Source organism: Festucalex cinctus, chromosome 20 (genome assembly GCF_051991245.1).
Source record: "Festucalex cinctus isolate MCC-2025b chromosome 20, RoL_Fcin_1.0, whole genome shotgun sequence".
Taxonomy (NCBI): domain Eukaryota; kingdom Metazoa; phylum Chordata; class Actinopteri; order Syngnathiformes; family Syngnathidae; genus Festucalex; species Festucalex cinctus.
Window position 1 is genome coordinate 6676370 of NC_135430.1, and position 25437 is coordinate 6701806.

Below are 25437 nucleotides of genomic sequence, written 5' to 3' on the forward strand. Positions count from 1 at the left end.
CCAAAAATAATGTTAATGCGACCACCAACTAATCCTGGCTAACTTGCTAGCTCATAGCATGGAGCCATAGTAGCCACTGTAATTGTGTGTCAAGTTGTTTTTCCATCAAAAAGATGAGAAAATTTGATGTGAAATAGTTTGAGCCAAAAAGGTTCACTATAATCTGCTGACAAAAAAAATACAGGTGTAAAATGGTTTCCCTGACGAAAACTAGACTTAAAACGTTGACAGTTTTTGTTGACTAAAACTAGACGAATAAAATGATATTTTAATGGATTAAAATAAAGACTACAACGCTAGATATATAGTCGACTAAAAACTGACTCAATAAAAATGGGATGAGTTTACCTAACTGTGATAAAAATTAACAAGCGTGACTGAAATTGGACTAAAACATGCTAAATTTCAAAACGGCATACAAAATTAACACTACCCACTACCACTCAGGAAGAAGGAAGTACCCCCTCCCCCCCCCCCCCCCCAACAACTCTCTGCTGCGACTAGAAATAGTGTAATTTGTCTATCAATTGTTGTAAGTACCCTTATGCTGAGAAGCAAATACTATTTGCGCGCACTCTGACAATGAGCGCACCACTGCCACCTACTGTAGCGGATGTGCAATTACAATTTATTCTAGTATGGCAAAAAAAAAAAAAAAGTTCCCTGAGGTCACATGCACCCCCCGACATCGCAGCGCCCGACCCTCTTCTTTGAAAAAGGACCGCCATAATTCAAAGTGTGCCGTCACTGATGCGCACTCTCACAGCATCAACATTTTTGTGTTAGCAAAAGTGTCAACATTGCCAACTTTGCGACTTTTCTGACCCTCTCGCAACTACTTTGTGCCAACTAGCGAGTCCCATTCGTGCTCAGAACCAGAAAACATACATGTCATAAATCACTTGATTTATGACATCATGAAAGCCGAGTGGAATGGAATCACAATGGCGCTGATCATTGCCAAAGACATTTTTATGAGTTGCAATCGCAGTTGTTAGAAATATTTTGACTCAAGCTACAAATATTGTGCTGCGGGAAACTTGCCTGAGGAAAAGGCACGTTTCACATTTCCTAACAGAGAAAAAAAAAACATTCACATTTTCGTGATTAACTCATTTAGGCCAGGAGCGCATTACCGTCTTTCTACAAATAGCGCATATCTACTTTTAAAGCCGGAAAGCGGATATGTCAATTCGTCTGTTTTTTTTTTTTTATATTTTTTATTTTTATTTTACCAATTCTCAGTCTCTGAAATGCATCAGAATATACACCTGAGAGTGATGTGGGCCTTGTAACATTTCCATGATTTTTTTTTTTTTTTTTTTTTACAAATCATGGCGGAATCGTTTGACATAATTAAAGAAATATGTTAGTAGACAACAAGGATGTCAAAGATTTTGATGGCTCTGAAACGGAATAGAGGACAAATACCCCGCATGTCTTGCCAGGCCAAAATGGGTTAAATCTATTAAAAAAAAAAAAAAGTCTGATTCAAACATAATAATAAAAATAAAAAAAAACCCGAAGCAACAGTCCCCATTGGAAATCCCGTAAGCTTATTGTTTGCCATTTTCATAACCATGCTATGATTTCTATCTTGAATTGGAAAGTGTTTTTCTCCATCTTTATTAAAGGGCAGCCACTTGGCTCCGTCGCAGGTTTATTGAACATTCACAGTCAATAAATAAGCACAAAAACTTCCAAAACGTTTGCTTCTGATAAACGGGTGCGGGTTGACGCTGAGTGTTGCTTACTCCACAAGAAAACGCCCGATAACGTTGCGCTTGGGATGCTTTGTGCGAGGCTACATTCCAGAAAATAAAAACGAGGGCAGGCCCATCAGTTTTGGTACTGACATTTGGAGTAAGTGCTTCAAAAAAAAGCTTCAGAAAAATCAAAAACACATATGCTGAGTGAACACATTTATGCTCCCACCACATTTGCCACAGGAATTTCCAACGCAACCTTTATAATGCTCAAAAAAGAACCGAATGGGTGAGTCTCGCTTACTGTCAGGTGTCCCTCGTGGTGGTCGGGGAAGTGGATGAAGAGATATTCGGTGGCAACCAGCTGCATGATGGAATCGCCCAGGAACTCCATCCTCTGGTTATGGCCCCTGGCAAGGAGAGATGGAGGCAAACACATGGAGTCAATATCCAACCGTTATAAACAACAAATGTGACTAATTGGGTGGTCTTGTGGGGGGGAAGCGTGACAACTCCCAGTCTGCTTGTGGAAAAAAAAAAACTTCTTCTGACTTTGGATTCAAGTTGACAGTGGAAGGCTGAGGTGCTTCCACAAAGTCAGAAAGAACATTCCACTTTTTAACAATTCACTTTCTGGCAGCAAGCTTCACAAGCAGGCAAGCTGAACGTGCACCCCTGCTACTAGCGCTACCTTCCGGACCGTCCGTTCAGGACAATGAAAGATGAGCGTTGCAGATGTAAGGTCGCTGGCAGACAGCAGCGCAGCATCCATCCATCAGTCCGTCCGTCCGCCCGCGTGAGCTGCTGGCGGGAAGGAAGGAAGGAAGGCGAGGATGAGAGAACAGGATGAGGAGCTTGACATCAGAGGGGGAAACATGTCAGGAGGTTGTTGTTGTTGGCTTTCTTGTACCTCCGCCTTTTATCAGCTGTCCAAATGTGAGCTATTTCACTGATTCCCAAACGCTCTGCCGAGACAGATCATGAGGTGCGCCACGGGGAATTTCGCTCAATTGGTGTGAACATTTGCACTCATTCACTATAAATAATGTATCTAAACTTCATTTATCTATCTATGCCCATAACATATACTGACATCTAAATAATTAACTGGCTGGTGTGATGGGACTCATATGAACCATACATGTTGAGTAAAAAAAATGAAATTGGTCGGATGGATATGTGCAATACAATGGATCACAGAATGTATGGAGTTCCACAGGGTTCAATTCTGGGGCATGTGCCGTTTTCATTCTATCTGCCGTCCCTGGGTTCAATCTCAAGAAAACTCTATAAATATAGTTTAGTTGGTGACTGCATGATTTGCAATGTCAAGTACAACTAGCTATCGAGCAAAACTAAAGGCTACTCTCCCCTCTTAACCCATTAAGGCCGGGAGCACGCGAATTCATTTCAACCGTTTAAGCCGAGAGAGCAGATAAGTCATTTTGTTTTGTTTTGACCAATTTTTGGTCTCTTCGCCAATGAAATGCATCAGAATGTACATGAGAGGGCCTCGTAGCATGTCCTGGAATTTTATTCGAACATTTATGGCTGATAAAGATCCGCGGGAGTTATGAAATAAATGACGGTGCGGGAGGAATTCGAACCAGGGTAACGAGTTGACAGTGACATATTGTGAAGAAATATGTTTGTAGACAATGAGGATGTTTAACATTTCAACGGCTTTGTAATGGAATGGACGATGAATAATTACCACTCAATTCCCAGAGGTTACTGCGCTTTAGGCCTTAATGGGTAAATTTGTTGACCAGTAAACCCTGTACCTACTGTATGTCTCGAATTTGAGAGAAAACAAACAAACAAACAAACAAACAAAAAAAACCAAACTATTTTTCTTTAAAAAAGGGCTTGGTGAACGCGTATAGGAAACTAATGGGGTTCAGTACTTACAAAAAGGTGAAGAACCACTCGTATAAACAGAGTATGTATTGCAGTTGTTAGTAGAGAGTCAAGTGTGTGTCAATTATGAGAAAAGATGATGACGCATGACATGAATGGCGAAGGTCGCACACAAAACAGCCTTGTGATGTTCAACGGGAGTCATGCGGTGAGTCAGCGTTGCTCACGGCCGTTTCTTAGTTGCGTACCCGTCAATATATTATTTTTGCTATCAAAAGTTTTCTCTCACTCTTGTTTTACACTTTGAGGTGCCACAAAAGCACAAAATATGAGCATCAAACGTATTGTTCTGCTTGACATGTTTGTTTTCACACAAAAAAAAAGCTGCTTTTGTTCACGTTTGACATTTTTGGTAAAAGCAACTCATGTTCTACTGCTGATGACAAAAGAACAGAAAAAATACAGTCGACTCTTTCTTTTGGTAGTTTTTAAGTTTCATTTAGTTTTTAGTTCTGAGAGGCCACAATTTGCTGGCACAGCCCTGGCTGATAGGATAGGAAAGTAATAAATGATGTTAAAATGTGTAGACATGGTCTGATCTGTCTACGTTGGGGAGGAGCTACATTTAGTCGGGTTGTTACTTGAACTTAGGTCTTTAATTATTTGTAGTTTTTGCAATTCAGAGGTGTACTTTCCATATATTTTTGTGCCATAGCGTATTTGTTTGGTGGTAGGCCATTAGATTTTTCCTCATGCAAAATGCATGCCTCGGCTCAATAAAGGTTAGGAAACTATGAGCTATTAGGTTAGCAAAGGGACGTGTACAATTGTCAATCATATTGAAATGATGTCCATCACATAATTGAGGCCCTACTTGGAATTCATTCAAATCCCTGGAAATGAGTTTTCCTCTGTTTACCTCAGGAAAAGGAAGTGAGGCACCCACTGGCCTCGGCATTTGTATGAATAATTGCACTGATTCTTCTCTTTTTTTCTTTTTTTGACAACAAATGCTTGGGCTCCCATTTACTTGCCACATCTTTAATTAAGTCTGATAAAGTCCATTATTATTTAAAAAAAAACACAAAAAAAACGCCCTGTCGACTGGCTTTTCCTTAGGGCCACATCATTTTTTAATTAAAATCAGCTCAAAATGATTTATTTTGTATCATATCAAAGTCCCCGGTGAGTCGCGCCTCGCACTGGGGGTGTGCTCAAGATGCGGGCTGTGTATTTGCAGCATCTCATGCAGGTCCCTCATTATTTTTCATTTCATTTGGCATATTTGTTTTACATTTACTGTCATCCAGTGACGTTTCTTCTTCGAGATGCAAAATCACGCATGCACACAAAGGCACCTCATCATCGTCATCATCTTGTAGCGTGGCTCTTAACCTTGTTGGAGGTAATGAACCCCTTCACTTTGCTATGCACAATCATTGAACCCTTTTGAAATATAAAGTGTTTTTTTCTGTTTTTGTTTTTTATTCAAGACATAGGTATAGGATTTACTGGTGAGCAAAATGAAGAGGGAGAGTAGGCTTTTCATGGAATCTGACTCTCTTCCCCTTGAATTCAGAAAGTGTTGTGTTCTTATATTCCCCATCTGCATGTAAATTAAAGACGGGTTCTGATAGTTCTACAAGATGACTAGACTCAAACTGCTCAACTTGGCAATGCAAATCAACTCTATATTTATAGAGCACTTTAAAACAGCCACCGCTGTTTTGTTAAGATGGAACCTAGGCGCAGCACAAACAACGAAAACAGCAGAGGCCCCGGAATTAAACCCTGTGGAACGCCATACGTTCCGTGATACATGCCCATTCTTATTTCACATGTGCATCCAATATTTGACTAAAATATGAATTTAGAGCAAATAAAAGGATTTGAATTAACTAACTTAGTAGGGAAAAACCCTTAGTCTTCTCTGGGTCTCCTCCCACATTCCAAAGACATGCTTGGCAGGTTAATTTGGCGCTCCGAATTGTCCCTAGGTGTGCTTGTGAGTGTGGATGGTTGTTCGTCTCTGTGTGCCCTGCGATTGGCTGGCAACCAGTTCAGGGTGTACCCTGCCTACTGCCCAGAGCCAGCTGAGATAGGCTCTAGCACCCCCCGCGACCCTTGTGAGGAGTAAGCGGTTCAGAAAATGGATGGATGGAACTCTTAATTGACTACTAAACCAACAACAGACTCGTGATCATGTAAACGCTCAGTAGGCTTGATAAAAGAACAGTAAAAAGATACTTTAGAGGATGCACCTCCATGCTAAAATGACTCTCGTAGAGTGGAGAGGAATTGGTGGCGGTTTTCAAGAAGAAGCAGCACATTACCTAAGCAACAAGGGGAAGAGGAGGCGAAGGAGAGGGGGAAATGCTAAGGAGAAGGGAGGTCAGAGAGTAAGGCTTTGCTGTGTGAAACACTCGTCCTTTATTCACTGGCACAATGCGGCAGCGAGCTGGAGGGGAGAAATGGGAGGAAAGTGCGGCGCTTCCGCTTTGATGTGAAACACCTTCATCAGCTCGGGTGAAAAGAAGAGAAGAAGATGAAGAAGAAGGAGAGAAGAGGATGAGGAGGAGGGGGAAATAGATGAGGAGGCAGGCTGCTTCGCTGCAATCGTCGCCATTTTTGGAAGTCGACTGAGGATGAAGACGAGCGACTGCTTTGATGAAAAACTGTAGCGCGGCAAAACTAAAAGATGGCAGACTTCCGCCAAGGCCCAACAACCTTAAACATGCCGTCTGAAGAATAATGACATGCCGGGCGAGGCTGTTCCACCCCAGCCCTGTAGGTGGTAGTAATAAACATTGCAAAGTGGCCCCCAACTGCCAGCAAACTTTTTGTTTCTGCTCCATCTGCTGCCCCACTTGGTTCTGATTGCAAGAAAAAAATCCAAATAAAATTTGACACATTTTTTGTTTATTCCTAAACAGCAAACTAACAAACTGACTGACTAATAATTGAATGGATACATGAACAAACTAATGAATGAAAAAACTAACAAGTGAGCAAACCAAGATACAAATGAACAAACAGGCATAGAGCAAACTAACAAGCATACAAATTAACCAGCATACAAATTAACTAAACAGCATACAAACTAAGAAACCAACTAATCAAACAGGCTAACCAGCAAACTACATAAATAGCCAGCATAAAAACTTTGAAACTAACTAACCAACATGCAAACTACCAACAAACCAACCAACATACAGACTAACCAACCAACCAACCAACCATCATACAGACCAACCAACCAACCATCATACAGACCAACCAACCAACCAACATACAGACTAAGCACCCAACCAACCAACCAACCAGCATACAAACTAACCAACCAACCAACCAACCACAGATTAATGGCATAAAAGTAAAAACAAACAAAATCCCGCATCCACATTATTGTAGACAAGGGCAAGGTATTTTTCATAAAATCTTAACCAAAACAAAAACAAAACAGAAAAATACACGCACGCACGCACGCACGCACGCACGCGCACACACACACACACACACACACACACACACACACACACACACACACACACACACACACACCTACACACACACACACACACACACACACACAGCTTCCTCCTTCCTTGACTTTTTTTTTTTTTTCTTGACTGACCCTACAAATCAGCTGGGAAATAAACTAATCGACAAACTAATTGGCTAACAAGCAATGCAAATCTAACCTTGAACCCTTGTGCTCCAGTGCAAATAATTAGCCTAATAGCAGAGATGCCTTTCATGTATAAATGAGGGCGCACTGACTGACGACTGCGCTTTTGTTGCGATGAATATGGTAGCTCCGTTTAATTGCTGTCAGGAATCAAAAGGGTTGTGGATCCCAAAACTCTACAACTCATGTTGTGTATTGAAGTATGCAAGCAGTGTGCTGTACGGACAACACAGAGAGAAATTGCTGCTGAGCTCGGCCGGCCGGCACCCAGAAGTGGGGCCCGGCCTCTCCACGGGGTCACCTCCCATCCCACGCTCGCCATTTTCGAGGTCAGTTTGTCCTCGGCGCCAGGAGAGAGGGTCGGAGGTCAGCCGGCGTCCCGTCTCCTCATCTGTTGCCTACCTGATTGTCTGACCTCTCTGTGTCTTATCTCACCTTCGACTACTTCCTCTTCTTCATCTTCTCCTCGCCTTCGCTGCGCCTCGACCCACTTTAAGGTCACCTTTGCCCTTTTGGGAGGTTCGCAGCCTCCAAGAACATTTCCTCTATCTAGGTCGCCCTACCTCAGGCCAACGTAGTGCTAATGAACACAAAGAAATAGCGTAACCCCCCCGCCTATTTGCGCTTTACAATTCGCAAATTCCCAACATTTTTCTGTGGAAAGTGGAAATGCCGCAAGTTGCTGGAAAAGTGCTGGAGTGAAAACAATGATCAACATTTTTGCCAATTTTCCTCACATTACAGACCAAACCAGCAATTGAACCATAATTAATTTTTGTGAAAAAATAAAAATAAAAATAAATACATACATAAATAAAATAAAATAAATAAACTGAATAAATGAATAAATAAATAATACTAACAATAATAATCTGAGACAAAAAGACATATAATCACCCAACGAGCACAGATTAATCGTGTAAATATAAAACATTGTTTTGTTTTGTTTTCCTGGAATTAAATCCTGCTGATGTGTGTAGGGTGAGGGTTGCAAAGTCAAGAAAAAGCAAGCAATTACGTTACAGAGCGGCCATCTGCCAATAAGATTTCAGGTGTGTTGCTAACGCTAATTTGCTTTAGCTGTCAAAGTCGGGACTGCCGGCGAGTTAAGCATCCGCTGCAACACAAACAAGCGCGAAATGTCTCATTATCAGCTTTTCCAACACAGAACGCAAAATCCATTCATGGTAACAAGCTGCCGCACAATGACGCTTGTTGAACGAGGGGGAAGAAAAAAATAAACAAAAATTGCTGAAATCAGCACCGCCTTGCCGGTAAACATTAATTAACAGTGAATCATCATAGACGTAATCACAATGTACAAGTGTACTTTGTTTACTGCGTCGACACAACAAAGATGCTTTTAGCAAGAGAATGATGACAAAGCGAGATAAATGTGACCAATCAGATTATGTCAATGGACAACGCCGAGAATGAAAAGCATATTTCACGTGGTGTCGCTGCTGTGTGCGGGGGGGTCGAGTAGCACTCAGCCAAAAGGGCTTGAAGAGAAATATCTGTCCACATCAAGCGCGTCCTCTCAAGAGCCTTTTTGTCCAATCAGGAGGCTGCAAATCAAAGCTGACATTGCTCGTTTTTTCTGACAGAACATTTTGCTTCAAATCCGTCCTCAGTGGAAAAATATGCTCTTGGAGATAAATGTGCTCCATTGGACTCGGTCTTTCGAGGAGCTCAACAGCGTATTGCGGCGACTTACAGTGTGAGGTGGTTGAAGCCCACCGTCCTCAGCGTGAAGGCTCGGGCCAGCAGGCGCACGTGCGTGAACAGCACCCCGATGGACTCCTCGAAGTTGGTCAGCTTCTGCAGGACGGGCGACGTCTCGATCAGCTGCCGGTCCGTCTGAGGCTCCTGGACCTGTGGTTGCGTCAAGTCCACAAACACGGCACACTTAGTCTCGATACCCTCAAGACGAAGATCGGTATAGGCTTTTATTTATTTATTTATTTTTTACAAATCTGAAGGCCGATAAAGCTGGCACGACAAATGTTTGCAAGTGTTCCTAAAATGTTGCAAAAGGTTGCAAAGATGTTCACACTTCACAGTTTGGAATTTTTCTTGTCACAAAGAAACAAACAAATTTTCACTGTTTGCCAGCATCTTTTGAAACCTTTTCTAAACCCCGACAAAAACACAAAATTTGTTACGTTCGCAAGCATTCGCTGCTCAGTTAGATACCAGCTGCATTAAAAAAAAACAATTTAAAGGGATTACACCGCGGTATTTTAAAGCCCTTCCAAAAGTTAACTATAGGCATATAATGATTAAATCTTACCTTTGACACCATGGTGATGTCATTTTTTTATGAAATATTAGGTGTTTTGCTGGTTAGTTTTGTAACGTTGAAGTAAAACATCCGGTTCAGTAAAATTCCGCCTCTCGCCGTGTGATTGCCCCGCCCCCGGCGAACCGACTGCATGTCTGCTGTTGGAGCTCTGCGTTTGAGCACTCTGAGTACGCAACGCAACTTTATGCAAGCCAATTCTTCAATAAACATTTGAAACAAAACGGCTCCTTGCCGCAAGAAATCGTGGAGGAGGGGGAGAGGAGAGAGAAGAAGAGTAGAAGAAAGGAGGGAAAAAAAAAAAACCTGTGCTGGTTTCGAACCTGTGACTTGCTACGTACACAGCAGGCACACAAACCATTATACTATTGGTCCAGTTAGGTTCAACAGTGCGCAGGTTTTACTTGTAGTTTACACAAGTGTCTGCCAGAACCTTTGTGGGATTTTAAGATAGCCAATTGTCATTGCACTTTGCCGTTGCAAATGTGATGGACAATTGGTTGCTTTGAAGTCATTTGGACAGAATGTTTACTGATAAAGGCTACTTTTTGTCACTATCCCTTGGAGGTCTCAGAGAAAGTGGGCGTGTGTTTAGTTCCAGAGGCGGTGCGGGGGTGGGTCCGCACTTTATGATGTCATAAAGAGAGCGCTTGCTCGTTTTCTCAGGTTGCGAGGGGCGGGTGCTTGGAGAGCAGAATGACCACGAATTTCTCAGAAAGGGGCGAATGGAGGAAAACAGCACTTCCGTCATGTTTTTGGTGAGGAATTAGCATTTTAACACAGCTAAAAGCTCCAAAAAGTTGTTTTCATGTCGCTATCCCTTTAAAACTGGGTGAAGTTCATGGAACTTTTGATTTATGGATTTATTTAAACTTTCAGTTTGAAATTAAAACAAAAACATGCGGGGAAAAAATTAGAACATTTAGGAAGAACTTAATGAGACAAACTGTAGAAAATAAAACATTAAATGTTATATTTATCAGCATTTCTTAAAGATTTTTATCCCATGCATTTTAATTGCCATCAATTATACGTGGGTTTTTGCTATCTGTGGGCCGGGCCAGTCCCTATCCCCGCGTGATTTGCCCCCCCCAAACTCAGTCGTTTATTGGTGATGAGCCGAACAAATGCCTACTTTCCAGCAAATCACATATCTTGTGCTTTTTTGTCTCACTCAATTCTTTTCCAACTGGGCCAAAAGGTCTCAAATTGCGCAGATTTGTGTCTAGTCACAAGCAGCAGCAAGACCACTGGGACACTCCTCCGAGTGCACACAGAGCGGAAAAAAAAAGCGACTTCCTCAGTGCAGTAATTCCCCCTGCAAGTGTCCTTAAAACAAACACGCGCCGCTTAGAGTGTGTGTTTTCCCTCCGCCTCAAAACAAACTCAAAAAGGCGGGCAGCAGATGGAATCTGCTACTCATTAAGTGCGAAAGTCAAACAGTTCCCACTTTTCCTTTCGCCCGAGCGAGTGACTCAAAACACTCCATTAATATTGGCGTTGCCTCAGTTACACTTCAGCGAGGAGGATCAGAGCCTTGATCGGGCTTTGCTGGCCCACTGCAGATTGTTCTTCAACGTCAGCCCCAGGGCCCGCCGGGTTCGGCAAAGGCAAGAACAAAAAAAAGCAAGCCGCTCCGTCTCGCTGCAGCGGCACCGGCGCTGGCGTCTGCGCTCATTAGAAAAATAAAGTCGTATGCTAAGAAAATATGTATATGCATGTTTGTTTAATCAAGATCCCGTCCTTATGGGCGCGTTAATGAGGCTACGAGAGACATCTAATTGGTCTCAGCGTGCTACAACCGCGAGCTTGACCGAGACATCCTTTTTTTTTTTTTTTTTGCCTGGAACTGCGGCGTATTCCGGCGACCTTGCTGGCTCGCTTCATTAGCCGTTAGCTGTAAAGCAGCGCGGCCATCAACAAGAAAACACCGCCCGGCTGGCCGGCGCCTCCCTCGTCCTCGGGCATTGTCTTTTGCGTTTCCAGGTGGAAATTGCAAATAAACGACTCAACGCCGCCTCCACCATGAGTGCCAGAGCGTATTTTTAAACAGCACATTTTTTAATTGGAACGCTGCCGGTAATGATGTCACGACTCCGTCTTCCGACATGTCAGAAGAAACGTTTCTTTTTCCACCCTCGGTTAATTAACGGAAGGCGTTTAAATGTCATGCATCACAACTAACGACATCTGAAGAGTTCAGCTCTCGTGGGCGCGAGCCCATCCTTCGGGGTAATGGTCAGCGACGAGGCTTCAAACGCGGAGGGTGAGGTAGGGATGAGGATGGGGAGGGCGAACGGGAGTTATGAAAAAATAAAAAATAAAAAAAAGACACTTTTGAAACAGCTTCAAAGCTTCACTTTCAGCTCAGTCCAGAATCTCGGCAGAATTGGAGCCACGGTCCAAAAAGTACAACACGTCTGTGCCGGCTAAAGCAAATGGAGATGTCAAAAGACAAAAGCGTCCATATCATTGTGGGTGGCCAAAATGTCATTAGAATGAGAACGTTTTCTCGTCCTCATGAAAAAGTTCCTCAATTTTAATGAGAAGCATATTTAAAGCAATACGACTGTCATGTGCTGAAGGTGGATCCCAAAGAGCAGCCAAAAATAAGATTTTAATTATTCACATTGAGAGGCGTGGAACAAACTTGACTAGGTGAGAAACAGAGTTGCAGAGATGAACAGAAAGTGATAATCCGGCAAACAAACACTTCTCAGAATGCTACTGCAGACAGTGAATCGATCTGATTGGTTGTCACTAAGTAAAGGCTTAAAGATTGACATCACATAGGTCCTGACATCACATAACATCACATAGCCTCTTTCCAGTTGAAACCAGATGATGGTTACATCAGTACAAAACAAGACGCTTGACCTCACGGTCATGAACTCAAACTTAACCCTGGCGTGACCCCCAGACATAAGTCAAGACCCCGGCATGACCAGAGTCATGACAACAACACTTATAAATCATTTTCCAGTGTTGGATTAGACATTGTCTACAAAGAATAAAAGCGCAAATATCTCTGCCCTCTTAGTCCCTGAATTTTATTTAAAAACGATTAAGTATCCAAATTTGAACGTACCGTGGGGGACGCCATGCGCCTGGTCACGTGATCGTGATGACGTATCTCCTGCGTAAAACGAAAGCCGCCTTCACTCATTTCAATGGGCGTTTGCTGACACAATTGGTAAGAAAAAGACAGTCTTGGATCCTAAATACTGCGCCAATTCTGTTCAGAGTAAAGTCGTCAATAACGTCCGGTTTCATGTCATTCCGTCTGGGGTGGGGCGGTAGTGGGTGGCCGCTCCTAATGTGGGCTAAAGCATGCTTAGCACACGACATGTAGCTTAGCCTAGCAGAGTACAAGTCACCTGGTTGTTTACCGTCCACTTGGACTCGCCGGCGGCTGGATCTGCCAGTTTTATCCGGCTTTCGGTTGGAAACAAATCTTTGGCATGTCCTCCGTGGCTATACTGCTTTTGAAGAAGCGCTTCTTTGCTGTAAGGCGTAATTCCACCTTTGATGTCCTCCGAGGGACGCGATAATTCCTCGTGAGTCTCTTTGTTGTCATTCAATGTGTATTTTACGCACGTGATACGTCACGATGATCACGTGACTGTCCAAAATGCCCGATACAGTACTTAACGCAAAAATATTCAGAAAAAGTGCTATCACATCATAATCGCTCAACATAAATTGGCAATTTATTCAGGGAAGAGTTGAAATTAACCATTTCACAGAATAGCTGGTTAGTTTTTCACAAGTCTTGTGTTCCTTTAACTTTCTTTCCCCCCCCATGTCACTTTCGGGGCTCTGTGCTACTATTATTATTTTTTTCCAGTTCCATATATTGTATCAAGAACACAAACATCCTTTTGAACAAATCAATTAATAACCGAAAAAGGAATAGGCTGAACCAGCAGGCTTATTATTGCCACTGATTTAGCTATTTTTAGCCATTTTTACATTTAAGTGGAAAATGAAAATAAAATGATGCCATCTCATGACTGAGATTGAATCTGACACGAAAAAGTCTGTAACAATACAAAATGAAGAAAGACGTGGATATGGTTACAAAATCACAGCATTCATAAATGTGATCACAAATATAAGTTACATTTCTCGAGTCAGGGAAGTCAGAAACATCGTCTTCTGGATTTGTTTTGACAGCCGGCAACATTACACCGAAAGGACTTAAGTGTAAAATGAAAGCGTTCATTATCCTTTGAATGTCAATGGAAATGCGAAGAAAAAAAATGTATTCATTTGATCAAAATTGAAGAAAGGTACTATTTTTGGCCCACGGTTCATGGCTCTTAGTCTTGATTGACATTAAATGTGAGGCTAAATGTCATTAGAGCGTGATCAAAATTGAAGACATTTTTTGCACATGCTGAGATATTTTGTTCTGTTACAAACACGGGACTTGAGTGGAAAACGAAAAGCCATCACTGTCTCTTGCTTGACAGTCAATCTGAGCCAAAACATCACAACAACTTTCCTAAAAGTGTGACCATTTTCGGCTCGTGTTCACAGTCGAAAAGGTCCAACGGCAAACTAAAGCGAAAGAGACATTTTGAAAGCTGGTGCAGGTAAGCGGCACGGCGGTTAATTATCCTGGAGAGCTGCAAGGTGATGACGTGAACGAACGCGTCGAGCATGCCGCGTTTGGCCGCACTTGCGAAGGCACGCCGCCGTGCTAAGCTAATGTATGCGTGTAGACGGGCGCGGGTATGAGTCAACGCCACGGTGAGCTGCCACGGCTGTGCGCTCAAAGCTCATTAAGGCGAGGCCTCGCTCGCTTGACGGCGGGCGTAGGAGGGCGATGCCTGCTTGGTGCTCACAACAGGTGCGGACACGTTCAACCCCGGACACTGAGAGGCCTTCATCAATTATTCAATAAATCATCAATTCGCTCAACAACGAGACAAGCCGGGAGGGTCGAAATTGCTACATTTCATCTGAGGCAAAGAAAATCTAACAGCATTTAGAAACAAGTGAACAAGCTGATCTGATGAGAGGAGAAACGCCAGAACATGCTGCATTTGCAAAATTGCAAAATTAAAATTAATAGTCCATCGAATAACTATATTATTAACAAAGAGGCAAGATAGTTTTAAGGTGAAAAGAGATTATTTGTGCATAAGAAGGTTTGTTTAAATGTACATTTTTGTTCTTTTTCTAATCACCACTTAAATTGTTAACACAAACCTTTTGTTTCCTTAAATTTTATTGGATGATTAGAATAGAACTTAATAAGCACATGCAGTACCTGTGATGTCCAAACAGGTAGGAGTATTTAAAAAAAACAAAAAACAAAAACAAAAAAAAACCTTATTCCACTCACACTTGTCAAGGAAATCAGGAGCAGCAGAAACAATGAAAACAGCAGAGGCCCCAGTACTGAACCTTGTGGAACACCATACGTTCCGTTATACATGTGAATTCATCTTGCACATATTTGTCCGACCACTTTCTTTTTTTTTGCTCTGCATAGTATAAAGTAGGGTTGGGCGATATGGTAAAAATGTCATATCACGATTCTTTAAAAATAAATTCAGAATCTCGATTTTATCACGGGCGGCACGGTGTGCGAGTGGTTAGCACGTCCGCCTCCCAGTTCTGAGGAGTCCGGTTCGAGTCCAGGCTCCGGCCTTCCTGGGTGGAGTTTGTATGTTCTCCCCGTGCCTGCGTGGGTCTTCTCCGGGTACTCCGGTCTCCTCCCACATTCCAAAGACATGCATGGCAGGTTAATTGGGAGCTCCGAATTGTCCCTAGGTGTGCTTGTGAGTGTGGATAGTTGTTCGTCTCTGTGTGCCCTGCGATTGACTGGCAACCAGTCCAGGGTGTACCCTGCCTACTGCCCAGAGCCAGCTGAGATAGGCACCAGCATCCCCCGCGATCCTTGTGAGGAATAAGCGGTCAAGAAAATGGATGGATGGATTTTGCGGATTTTATCACGATTTTTTTGTTGTTGACATTTTTAGACTAATTTCACATTTCTGAATATTTTTGTAAAATGTAAAACATTTAAAATGTATATAAAACACTAAAAGAAAAACAATCAGACATCTTAAGCCAACTAAGCTTTCTGAACAGGTTTCAATTGATTTTTTTTTTTTTTTTTTTATCAAATAGTGCAATGACTGTAAACATAAATGGCAATGAACAGACTCGGTTACTTTAGTTACAGTGCCAACTGTGTATGAACAGCCCTTAACACCACAATACAAATTTAAAATGTTTTTTCCTCAAACTATCGACAAAAACAGTTTGGAATGAGTGAGCAAAGTAAATAAAACAGAATTGGAAAGTAGAAAACACCGTTTACAACAGTGTTTGCGACGCCGCGTAGTTTACAAATTCTCGTCGGTGCGTGTGGGCAATGTGGATTGCGGACGTGTCGCGGCACGGGGAGAGTTGCGTACCCGTCGGCTGTCGGTTCCAAGGTGGCCGTGCCGCACTGGCACCGGCGTGGGAGCGTCCCCGCGCCGGCCGGGCGGTCGGAGCTCCCGCGAGTGTCCGACTCGTCCGAATCGTTAAGTAGCGAGGGATTCTACTTCGCTTTTTTTCAAGACTGCAGACAGAAAATGAATCCGAGATAATGATCTTGTATGGACCCCTATTTCAAACAGATGCCAAGTAAACAGACCTGTGCCAATAACAGAGAACCTCCTTGGTGGAGATATAGTAGTACAGGTTTTCCTTATCGACGCTATCAAAGGTTTGTTTCCATTTACTGGGCGTGACGCAGATGGCAGAGGACCGACCACCCAGAGGAAAACCTCCGCCCTGCACTCGATTTGCGGGCTGCAAACAGCCGCCAAGGTTCTGGCCGCACCACAGGGAGGTGCTGGGGCTGACCCGGCCGGGCGCTCCACCCTGACCGCAACACGCGCCTCTGTGTGGATCGGGAAAAAAAACAAAAAAACAAGCGGCGTGTTTGGGGATGAAAACAAACAAGAGCGCCCCTGTTATTTTGGGCCAAACACGGATATGCAAAAAAGGCACGCGTGGAGCCCGTAACGCGGGGAGATGAAGGGAAGAACACGCCGCTTAAAGACGAGCCTCGGCAGAGACACAAAGAAACACTCGCTCCTCGCGAGCACATCAGAGAGCAGGAAGCCCGGCAATCCCTGTGGGGTCCGTGTGATCCGGGACTGTAATCCTGTTACCGCATCTTTGATCTGCTCTCCCCAATCCTAATTTCAAAACAAACACCCTTGACGTGTCGCAGTGTTTCTGGGCAGATGATGCAAAGGCGAGGACGGATGCATGGGGACTGATGACATCGGTGAAAATTGCAAAGGGGTGTCGGCTGGGGGTCGGCAAAACCTCAGAGCCGCTTTTTGGAAGGTAAACAAAGCCCGATTGGAGGAAAGACAATAAATCGAGAGGACAACCAACCTGCAGTGGGTGTGGCGGGTAGTGGAGCCAAACATCTCGCAGGTCCTGCAAAGAAAAGAAGAGGAAGTCATCAGCTGTATAAAAGGAGGGTCACAAGTGTTAATACATCAAATTATAGAAAGGTGGAGCCTCGACCAAAGGCTTCCATGGTCACAGAACGCAGAATTCAACCAATAAATCATCATAGGTAAGGCTCCCGCATACTTTTCTTATCCACAACGGAACATGTGCACCAAAGGAACCTATCGAAAGGATTCATTCGATCCATTCTCGAGAGTGACTTGACCTCATTACAGTCAAGGATGGAGTTGGGGTTACACGCTGGACTGGTCTCCAGCCAATTACAAGGAACATCCACTCACATTCACACGATTTACAGCGTTCGTTTGAGGGCCACATACACAAAAGTCATTTTCAAATTCTTTGGCTTTCATTTATTATACATGATATCAATCAAACACTTGACTAGATCTACCCCTGCGCACTGAACAACGGACGAATTCCATCTCCACATTCAGAACCAAAACAAGAGCAAATATTATTTTAGTTGTAAATAATTGTGCAAATAATCATTTATTTTTATTGTTGCAACGCAAAACTCTGCGGTATACAAACTATTTTTTTCAACACCCTCCCTTCTCACTCTGATCATGTCCAAGCTCGTATTTATTTATTTATTTTTTTAAACTAATTTTGCGGGCCAGGTCAAATGTCATTTTTTTTTGTATACGGGCCATTGAGAAATGGATGGCGGGCCACAAATGGCCCCCTGGCCTATGTTTGGACACACTGATTAAGAGTCTCCAATGACGTTAACGAGCATCTTTTGGGAATCTGCAGAAAATGCATGCAAGGACCAGGATGAACATGGAAACTCCACAAAGAAAAGGCCTCAGTTGAGATTGAAATCTCAAAAGTGTAAGGCCAGCACAGATATTTTCTTGCACATTTTGCCGTCTTGAATGTTTAATATCACGGATGGCTCTGATTGTGATTCGCTGCAGGCCCCAATGACTTGAAAACGACTTGGTAAACGTTTCCCGACTTACTTGCAATCACTTTGTTTCTCATTTGGTCTGGAATTTCTTTGAATTGTGGCACTTTGCTTTTTTTTTTTTTCTCTACTTTGACAAGTACTACTTAGGTGATTTCTTGATTCACAAAAATTGGGCCTGGGTTTGCAGTGGAATTGGATTCTAAAACTGTGGTTAATTAGAGTTAAGTCGTGATTCAACAAGGGAGGGAGATAATTACTTCTTTTTTTTTTTCACAAATGGCCAGGAGAGGGTTGGGGTTCCCCCTCCCTCTAAGCTCATTCAAACCCAAAAACGTATAAATATGTTTTTTTTAATAATTTGTCCTGCACTTCCAAAAATGTTTTTTTTTTTTTTTTAATTCTAGAGCATACAGAAAGCTTTGCTACAGCTTCTGATATGAAGAGGTGGCTTAAAGAAATGGTAGTTATTACAAAAAAACGGCCAGCAGGTGGCGGCAAAGTACAAGAGCTCAGCCAGGGCCATGTTGCAACAAGGTCTTTTTGCCAATGTTTTCACCAGGAATGTGAATATCAATGAAACTTAGCTATATTCGAATGGTAATCGCTGCATCGTGGAAACATATACGAATATAGTTTTGTTTGTTTTTTTCCTGATGAAAGAAGAGACTCTAATCTTTCTTTTGGTCGGTTCCATGTTTTTATAGCAATAGAACAGAATATTCTGCGGACCTCGCAAAAGCAGTCAAAATCCAGTAAAATTGCCTGTAGCGAAGGGGGTTGCTTCAGTGAAAATGGTTGGTAGTGAATGAGTTAATTAAGTAATCAATTCGAAACTTCATTTTGTATTCACTTGGGTTGTTAAAATTGGCTTGATGATCTGAAACACTTAAATATGACAAACAATAACTGATGAGTAAAATCCCCAGAAAATCCTCCTGAAAGGGAGCATCTTCACATTCAAATGTAGAAAAAAACTGATGTTATGAGCACCTGGATTCCCGGGTCCAAAAAGCGCTCAGTGGGTGGGTATGATTTGTGGCAAAATGACAACAAAACATTCAGCATCTCATTTTCAAACCCGGTTGGGGGGGATGGGCTGAAAATAGACCACCCACCAGGGGAGACGGAAATGGGAGAGCTCGCGGAAGGTGTGGTGTGCCAGCGGAACCATCCTCGGAGACCTGCATTGACAGTTGCTGAACTCCGTTTGACTTTGGCGGGGAAAGCGTACTATACAATCAACACGGTTCCTCAAGCCCGCAGGGAGGAGGTAAGCTTCCGATAGTGGGGGAGGGGAGTTCTCCGGTTGTTGCCAAGGACAACACGAGGCAAAGACAGGTTGAAAGCACACACGGGAGGAACTCAAAAGGTGAGATGCGGCTTTCGAAAGTTGTTGGTCAACTGGGGGAGATTGGGACTGTATAAGGGAAAAAAAATATAAGGATTTCACCTGGATTTAAAAACATTTACACTCGGAGCTGACTTAACTTCTGTTGGCAGCTTATCCCATTTGTGTGCAGCATAACAGCTAAGTGCAGCGTCACCATGTTTATTTTCAACTCTGGGTTCCACTAATTGACCTAAGTCTGCAGATCTCATGACACTAAAACTCTGATGCATCAATCATCTCAACACATCGTTATAAAATGTGAACATAAAATTATTCAATAAAAAAAACAGAGATTCAACTGCAACCCAGAAGTCTTTACGACAGAGCAGTTCGATTCAAGTAGGCGGAGTTTACTGTGACCGGTTTGTTTAACTATAAATAAATAAACTGTCAAAAAAAAATATGCTCCATTTAAATTAGGGGTGCACCGATCGATCGGCCGGCCGATGTATTGGCTCTAATTTCCTTAATTTTGAAAGATTGGTGATCAGCCGATCCCTTAAAAATAAACCGATCTATTCCACCTAATTTCATCTCCCTCCTCAGAAGTCTGAAAATGTCAGCCACTGTCCTCTTCTGCTGAGATGACTAATCGGATTTTCATGTTTTATGTGAGAGAACTACTTCATGTGTAGTTAAAACAACTAATTTGTATTATTTCGCCGATATTGTTCAATGTTTTCCAATAAAACAAGATTGGAACACTGAAGGTATATGCTGCTTGTAAAGGCCTGATATCAAGTCGTAATGGGAGCCACTAAAGTTAGCACGAGCACTTAGCGACAAGAGGCGGGAATGTGATTGCGTAGGTGTGCCTAATGAAGTGGTAGCGCGGACCCCAACAGCTAATGTTTCAATTACAGCCGTTCGCTAAGACGAGGCAGACAATGACTAAGCCGGCGTAGAGTGGGGATTTAAGAATAACATGTTTTTTTTCTCTTTTTTTTTTTTCATTCCTTTCCTGAGACTGCTGTAATTACCGGGTGCCACAAATCATCTGCAGCCGCCAGACGCACAACAGAGAAATGGATGCTCGTGTGTGTTTCAACAGCGTCTTTTAATAGGAGCTGGAATCACGCCCGAGATGAAGCTACCTGTATGGACTTCACGTCGAGGTGGACTTCAATCAAAAGGAGGCTTTAATCAGTGGCGCACAAGCCCACCGAGAAATCCAGCCTGCACGCGATGAGAAGCGCAAACAGGCGACACCGGACTTTCTTTCTCTCGCGGGACCGAGGGCCCGCAACGGCGCTTCTCTCCGACAAGGTCCGACGCTCGCTGACAAATTGGTCTCTAGCCGCACGCTGCCAATCAATCCGTCAAATGGAGTAGTGCGGCAGCGCGATCGATAAAGAGATAGCCTGGGCTGATCAATACGCACATAAAAAGCTAAGCGAGGGTCCCAAAACCGAGTCTGCTGTCAGTGAATGATCAAGGTGAAACTTATTTCGAATCGTTTGCCGACGCTTTTGGGAGTGCGTGGGCGGGAAAAGGGGAATGTGTCGGGACAATGGCGAGCCAAAGACTTCGCTCGCCTACCTGTTACAAAAAGCAAGGACGCCGAGCGCACAGAGCATAACTTCTCGCTCAGACATTGCAAACGTTCGACTTTTGTCACAGGACAAAGGTTAAGTTTGGTATGGAATTAATAAATTGCTGGCAAAAGAGCGAAGCTAAAAAGTTGATCAACCGTACGTTTTTTTGCATTCCTTTATAAGCCATTTTCACAAAGTATCGGTAATCAGTAAACTTGTACATGTACACTGTAAGATTTGTATGAAAATGTATTTATTTATCTGAAACTTCAGTCTTACAACTGTGAGCTACTGTATTTAACAACGTAATCTGTTTCATGTTTGAATACCAGTGAAATAAAATATTAAGGCTTAATGCTCCATTAATATAACATTCTTCCATGCTTAAGGCGTGAACCCTAACACTAAGTTGTTTTGTTGAATATTTTTCAATCAAAAATGGATGTTTAAAAATCGATTCGAGAATTGCGCTGTAATATCGCGATATATTGCAGAATCGATTTCTTTTAACACCCCTAAAAATAACCCTAAATACTTGTTTGATACAATAGCAGTGCTAACGCAATAGCAACACACATACACATTCAGCTCACAATCTGATGCATTTTTTTTTTCTCATAAGACTGAGGAAGGACACTGTGTCAAATCACACCATTTCTGATGCAAATAGGGACAAGTAGTGCTATGATCTATTTTAAATGTTTTAACTGTCCCAAAGACGTATTTATCCTTTTTTTTTTAATGTTTTAACATGCTAGAGCATACAGAAGGCTTTGATGCAGAATCTGAACTGCAGAGAACGGTTGAAGCAATGGTAGTAATTACAAAAACAGCCAGCAGGTGGCAGCAGAGTATGAGATCAACTAGGGCCATGTTAAAAACAAGCTGATTTCCCCACAGTTCTCAACAGATTTGTGAATAATGATGAAACCAGGCGGTTGTCGTATAAATGTTCCTCGAGACGGCTTTAAAAGTGATTTTGGTGCGACAGAGAAGATGTCTGAGGGGCATCGCCAGGAAGTGTCATTAAGAACATCAGAGTTGTCAAAGAAAACTTTCCGTGCTTGTGCACGCGTGCGTGTGTGAAAGAGAGAGAATTAATGAAAGTACGAAGATTGGCCAATGGGCACAAAGTGAATTCATCATGGATGATGATTGCTCCTCCACAGAAGGGAACTCCCCGAGGACCGCGCGGTGGCATTAACATCTCGTCTGCAATATTAACTGCCGAGTCCAGGTTGGACTGCAGCGACGACGGAGGAAAAACACACCCCGCCCTCCACACCGGGCCGGGCTGTCGTTATCCCAGCTGAGGCTTTAATAACCTCCACTGTGCCGTCATTAAGCCAATTAGCGTCTCGCCTGTCTGCCGGATGGAGCCAAATTTGCTCCCGGTTTGTTTGGAAACAAAAGGTGAACAACAATAATGGATGCATTTATGAATGCCAACAGAGGACCTAAAACATCCTAAGTTCACTAAATAATTTGTAATAAATGATGTTGCATCATTCAAAATATTGTAGACAGATTTTTTCAAGGCCGATACCAATTATTCGTTAGACCGATAACACATATTCATTTACAGTAAAAGAGAAAATATTAGTGTGAATAAAATATATATGTATATATATTTTCCTTTTAAACATACTGACAGCTTTTTTATAACAAAAATTGTAGGTAGCTTCCATGGTCATCATTTTATTTTATTTTTTTAATTGTGTTAATGCTGAAACATTCCCACATTTGTTGTGATTTTTATTCTCCACACTTTTTTGCCACGTAACAACTCCCACATTATACTCAAATTTACACTGTTCAAATTTCAACTAGCTTCAAAAATTTGCACCTCCCGGATTATAGTCTGATTCCACATTACTTACAGTATTTGCACAATTTAACGTTTAATATCAACTTTTCAACGGGACAGATATTGAACTTTTTCTAGGTATTACTTTCCACGCCCACTTCTGTACATATAACTTACAATCATTACCAGGTGTCTGATATTGCTCGGTGGCACAGCTCGTAAAGTGCATTGTCCAATAATCAAGAGGTCAGAATTTTATAATTTATCTCTTAATTTAAGCATTCCACATGCAAATCTTAGCATTCAGCTTTCAGCATTCCCACGCAATTTCTCCAGAAATTGCACTTAGTCTAGTATTTTTTATATTATTTTTAAAAGTTGGGAGTGACCAGTGTCAGCATCATTTTTTTTTTTTTTTATAAAGTGAAAATGTAAATAAAACCATAAATGAAAAGTTTCCTGTATCTCAAAGAGCAACAAATGCATGCAAATGTAGCTAATTTGGAGTTTTCATCAGGGTTTGTAAAAGGTCTTCGCAGACAGTGAAAAAATTGTCTGAATATGTTAGTCTTGATGAAAAACCCTAAATGTGCTACGTTCACAAGCATCCACCGCCCAGTGAGATACCAGCTTTAAATCGGCCTTCAAAGGCCGATACCGATAATCGGCCCGGCCGATAATCGGTCTCTCTCTCATTTGAAATCATAATAATAATACAAAACATCCACAGTGCTGTCTTGACTTACGAGCGTTAAAATGATTGAAAAGGTGAAAACTTTTCATTTAAGGGCTGTAAATTACACATTTGTTTTTTATCTTTTTTGTTTGGACGCATTAGGAGAGGCGCAGTGCAAAACATTGCGAGGGGAAACATACCCTCGAGTGGTAACGAGTGGAAGGGAAGCAAAGGGGGAGCACATCCAGCATCCTGTTGTTGTTGCAAGAAGAAGAAGAAGGAGGAGGATGTGATGAGGAGGAGCAGCCATGTGTGAATCAGTGTTGTTAGAGACAAAAGAGGAAAGCATGGGACCACTCAGCCAGGTGTGAACGGACAAATGCAAGACATTTTGGCCTCTAAAGGGGGGAAGATGTACACTCTCCGTCTTCTCGATTGCATCTCATTAGTTTGGTAATGAAGCCCACTCGGACGCAGAGCACAGAAATGGATCTTGCACGCACAGCCCACGGCTTCTCCTTAACCGAGTATTCCCCACCCCTAGCCACCGCGCCCGCAATACCACCCGGCAGCCTTGCCGGTCTGCTCGCCGCGTCCATCTGTCTCCTCCTCGCAGCTTTGTGCAGCAGGGCGGCCATCAGGAGGATTCAGCATGGTGGGGTTACAAGTCAAGCTATTTCAATCCACACGCAAAACTTTCAAAGTTGTCCAACTTTCGCACAACGGACTTTTGTTTCGTCCCTGGGCAACTCCATTTACACAAGTCTAGAAACCTTTTTCTTTGTTAAACAGAGGGCACGTTTCAACTGACACATATTCCATCTCATTTACTTCAAAATTTTCACATTTACGAATTTTGACCATATTTAACTCTTTGAGCGCCAAATATGTTTAACGACGTACGCTAAAATCCCCAAACACCCACTAACTATGGCCAGCAGATGGCAGCATTGTATATCTTTTCAATCAAATTACAATGAAACACGACGAATCTGATGAAATAGAACTTTTTTACCGATGATGTCAATGATCAAAGTCTTTGTCACTTTAAATCTAATTCACAGAGTGTCACTAAACAAAAAAAAAATAGTGTCAGTCACTCCAAAAAATTTATCTTCACAAAAAAAAAATGTTTTTCTTTATTTATTTTCTATTTTCGCTTATGTCACTCAAATTACCTATTTTCAAATGGTGATTACTAAATAACAGAATCAGGTAGAAACATACTTTTCTATGTTTATATAGTCGTAGCGTATGCCTTGAAAGATGAGTGAAAATCCTCGAAATAAGCTCGTACTGTCGGGGTTGTTTTTTGGATAACATTTGGCAGTCAAAGAGTTAATATCGATACATCTTTAATGTAGAAAATTAACGACTCCATTCGTTTTGATTCGATATGCATCCGCATATTTTAAAAACAAAAACAATTTTCACAGTTCAAACATACAGTAACGTGACAAATGAGTTCATGACATTAATTATTTTTGATTAATGAGAAACAGCATATATTTACAATAAAACATTTAAAAAAAAAAAATGTGGAGTCCCCTCTGGTACCATTTCGAGTACACACTTGTTTTAAAGTCAAGACTACTTCCTATGTAGAGTAGGTTAAAAAGCTTTCTTTTTTTCCCCTCAGTCTAATGAAACTATTTTAAATGCGTCTCACCTGCAAATCTCAGACTAATCCCCGTCAGATTAAAGAGGTCCACGTTTAAAAGGGATTACCTTCTGTCATGGTGTCGGGGAAAGCCGCACAATAAAAGCTTTAATGAGGACCGATTGAATACGTCCTCACTGAAGACGAATATCGGCATACTTATCAAGTAAAAAAAAAAAAAAAGCGTAGCCCGAAGAAAATAATGAAAATGGGGAGTTGAAGTGGGTAAATTGAAACATTTCAGTTGAATTAAGACGATCACTTTTAATCCTTGCAGCGATCTCCAGCTGCTCTGACTTTTGGGAGAAGTGATCCATAATTCATGATAATTTTCCCCCGTAGTTTTGTGCTGTGAGATGTTCAAATATTTAGTCCTCAAACTTTTTTTTGATGTGCTCCGTCA

At 42.2% G+C, this 25437-nt stretch overlaps 1 protein-coding gene across 2 annotated transcripts in view; it reads right to left on the bottom strand.

Annotated features, from left to right (window-relative positions):
* Positions 1-25437, bottom strand: part of drosha (drosha ribonuclease III) — a 131997-nt gene that overhangs the window by 38062 nt on the left and 68498 nt on the right. For both annotated transcript variants that reach the window (XM_077509118.1, XM_077509119.1), the window contains 3 exons: positions 16970-17014; positions 8972-9129; positions 2011-2116 (listed from right to left, as the gene is read on the bottom strand). In XM_077509118.1, the coding sequence (XP_077365244.1) occupies positions 2011-2116; positions 8972-9129; positions 16970-17014 (309 nt within the window). The remainder of the gene's footprint in view (positions 1-2010; positions 2117-8971; positions 9130-16969; positions 17015-25437) is intronic.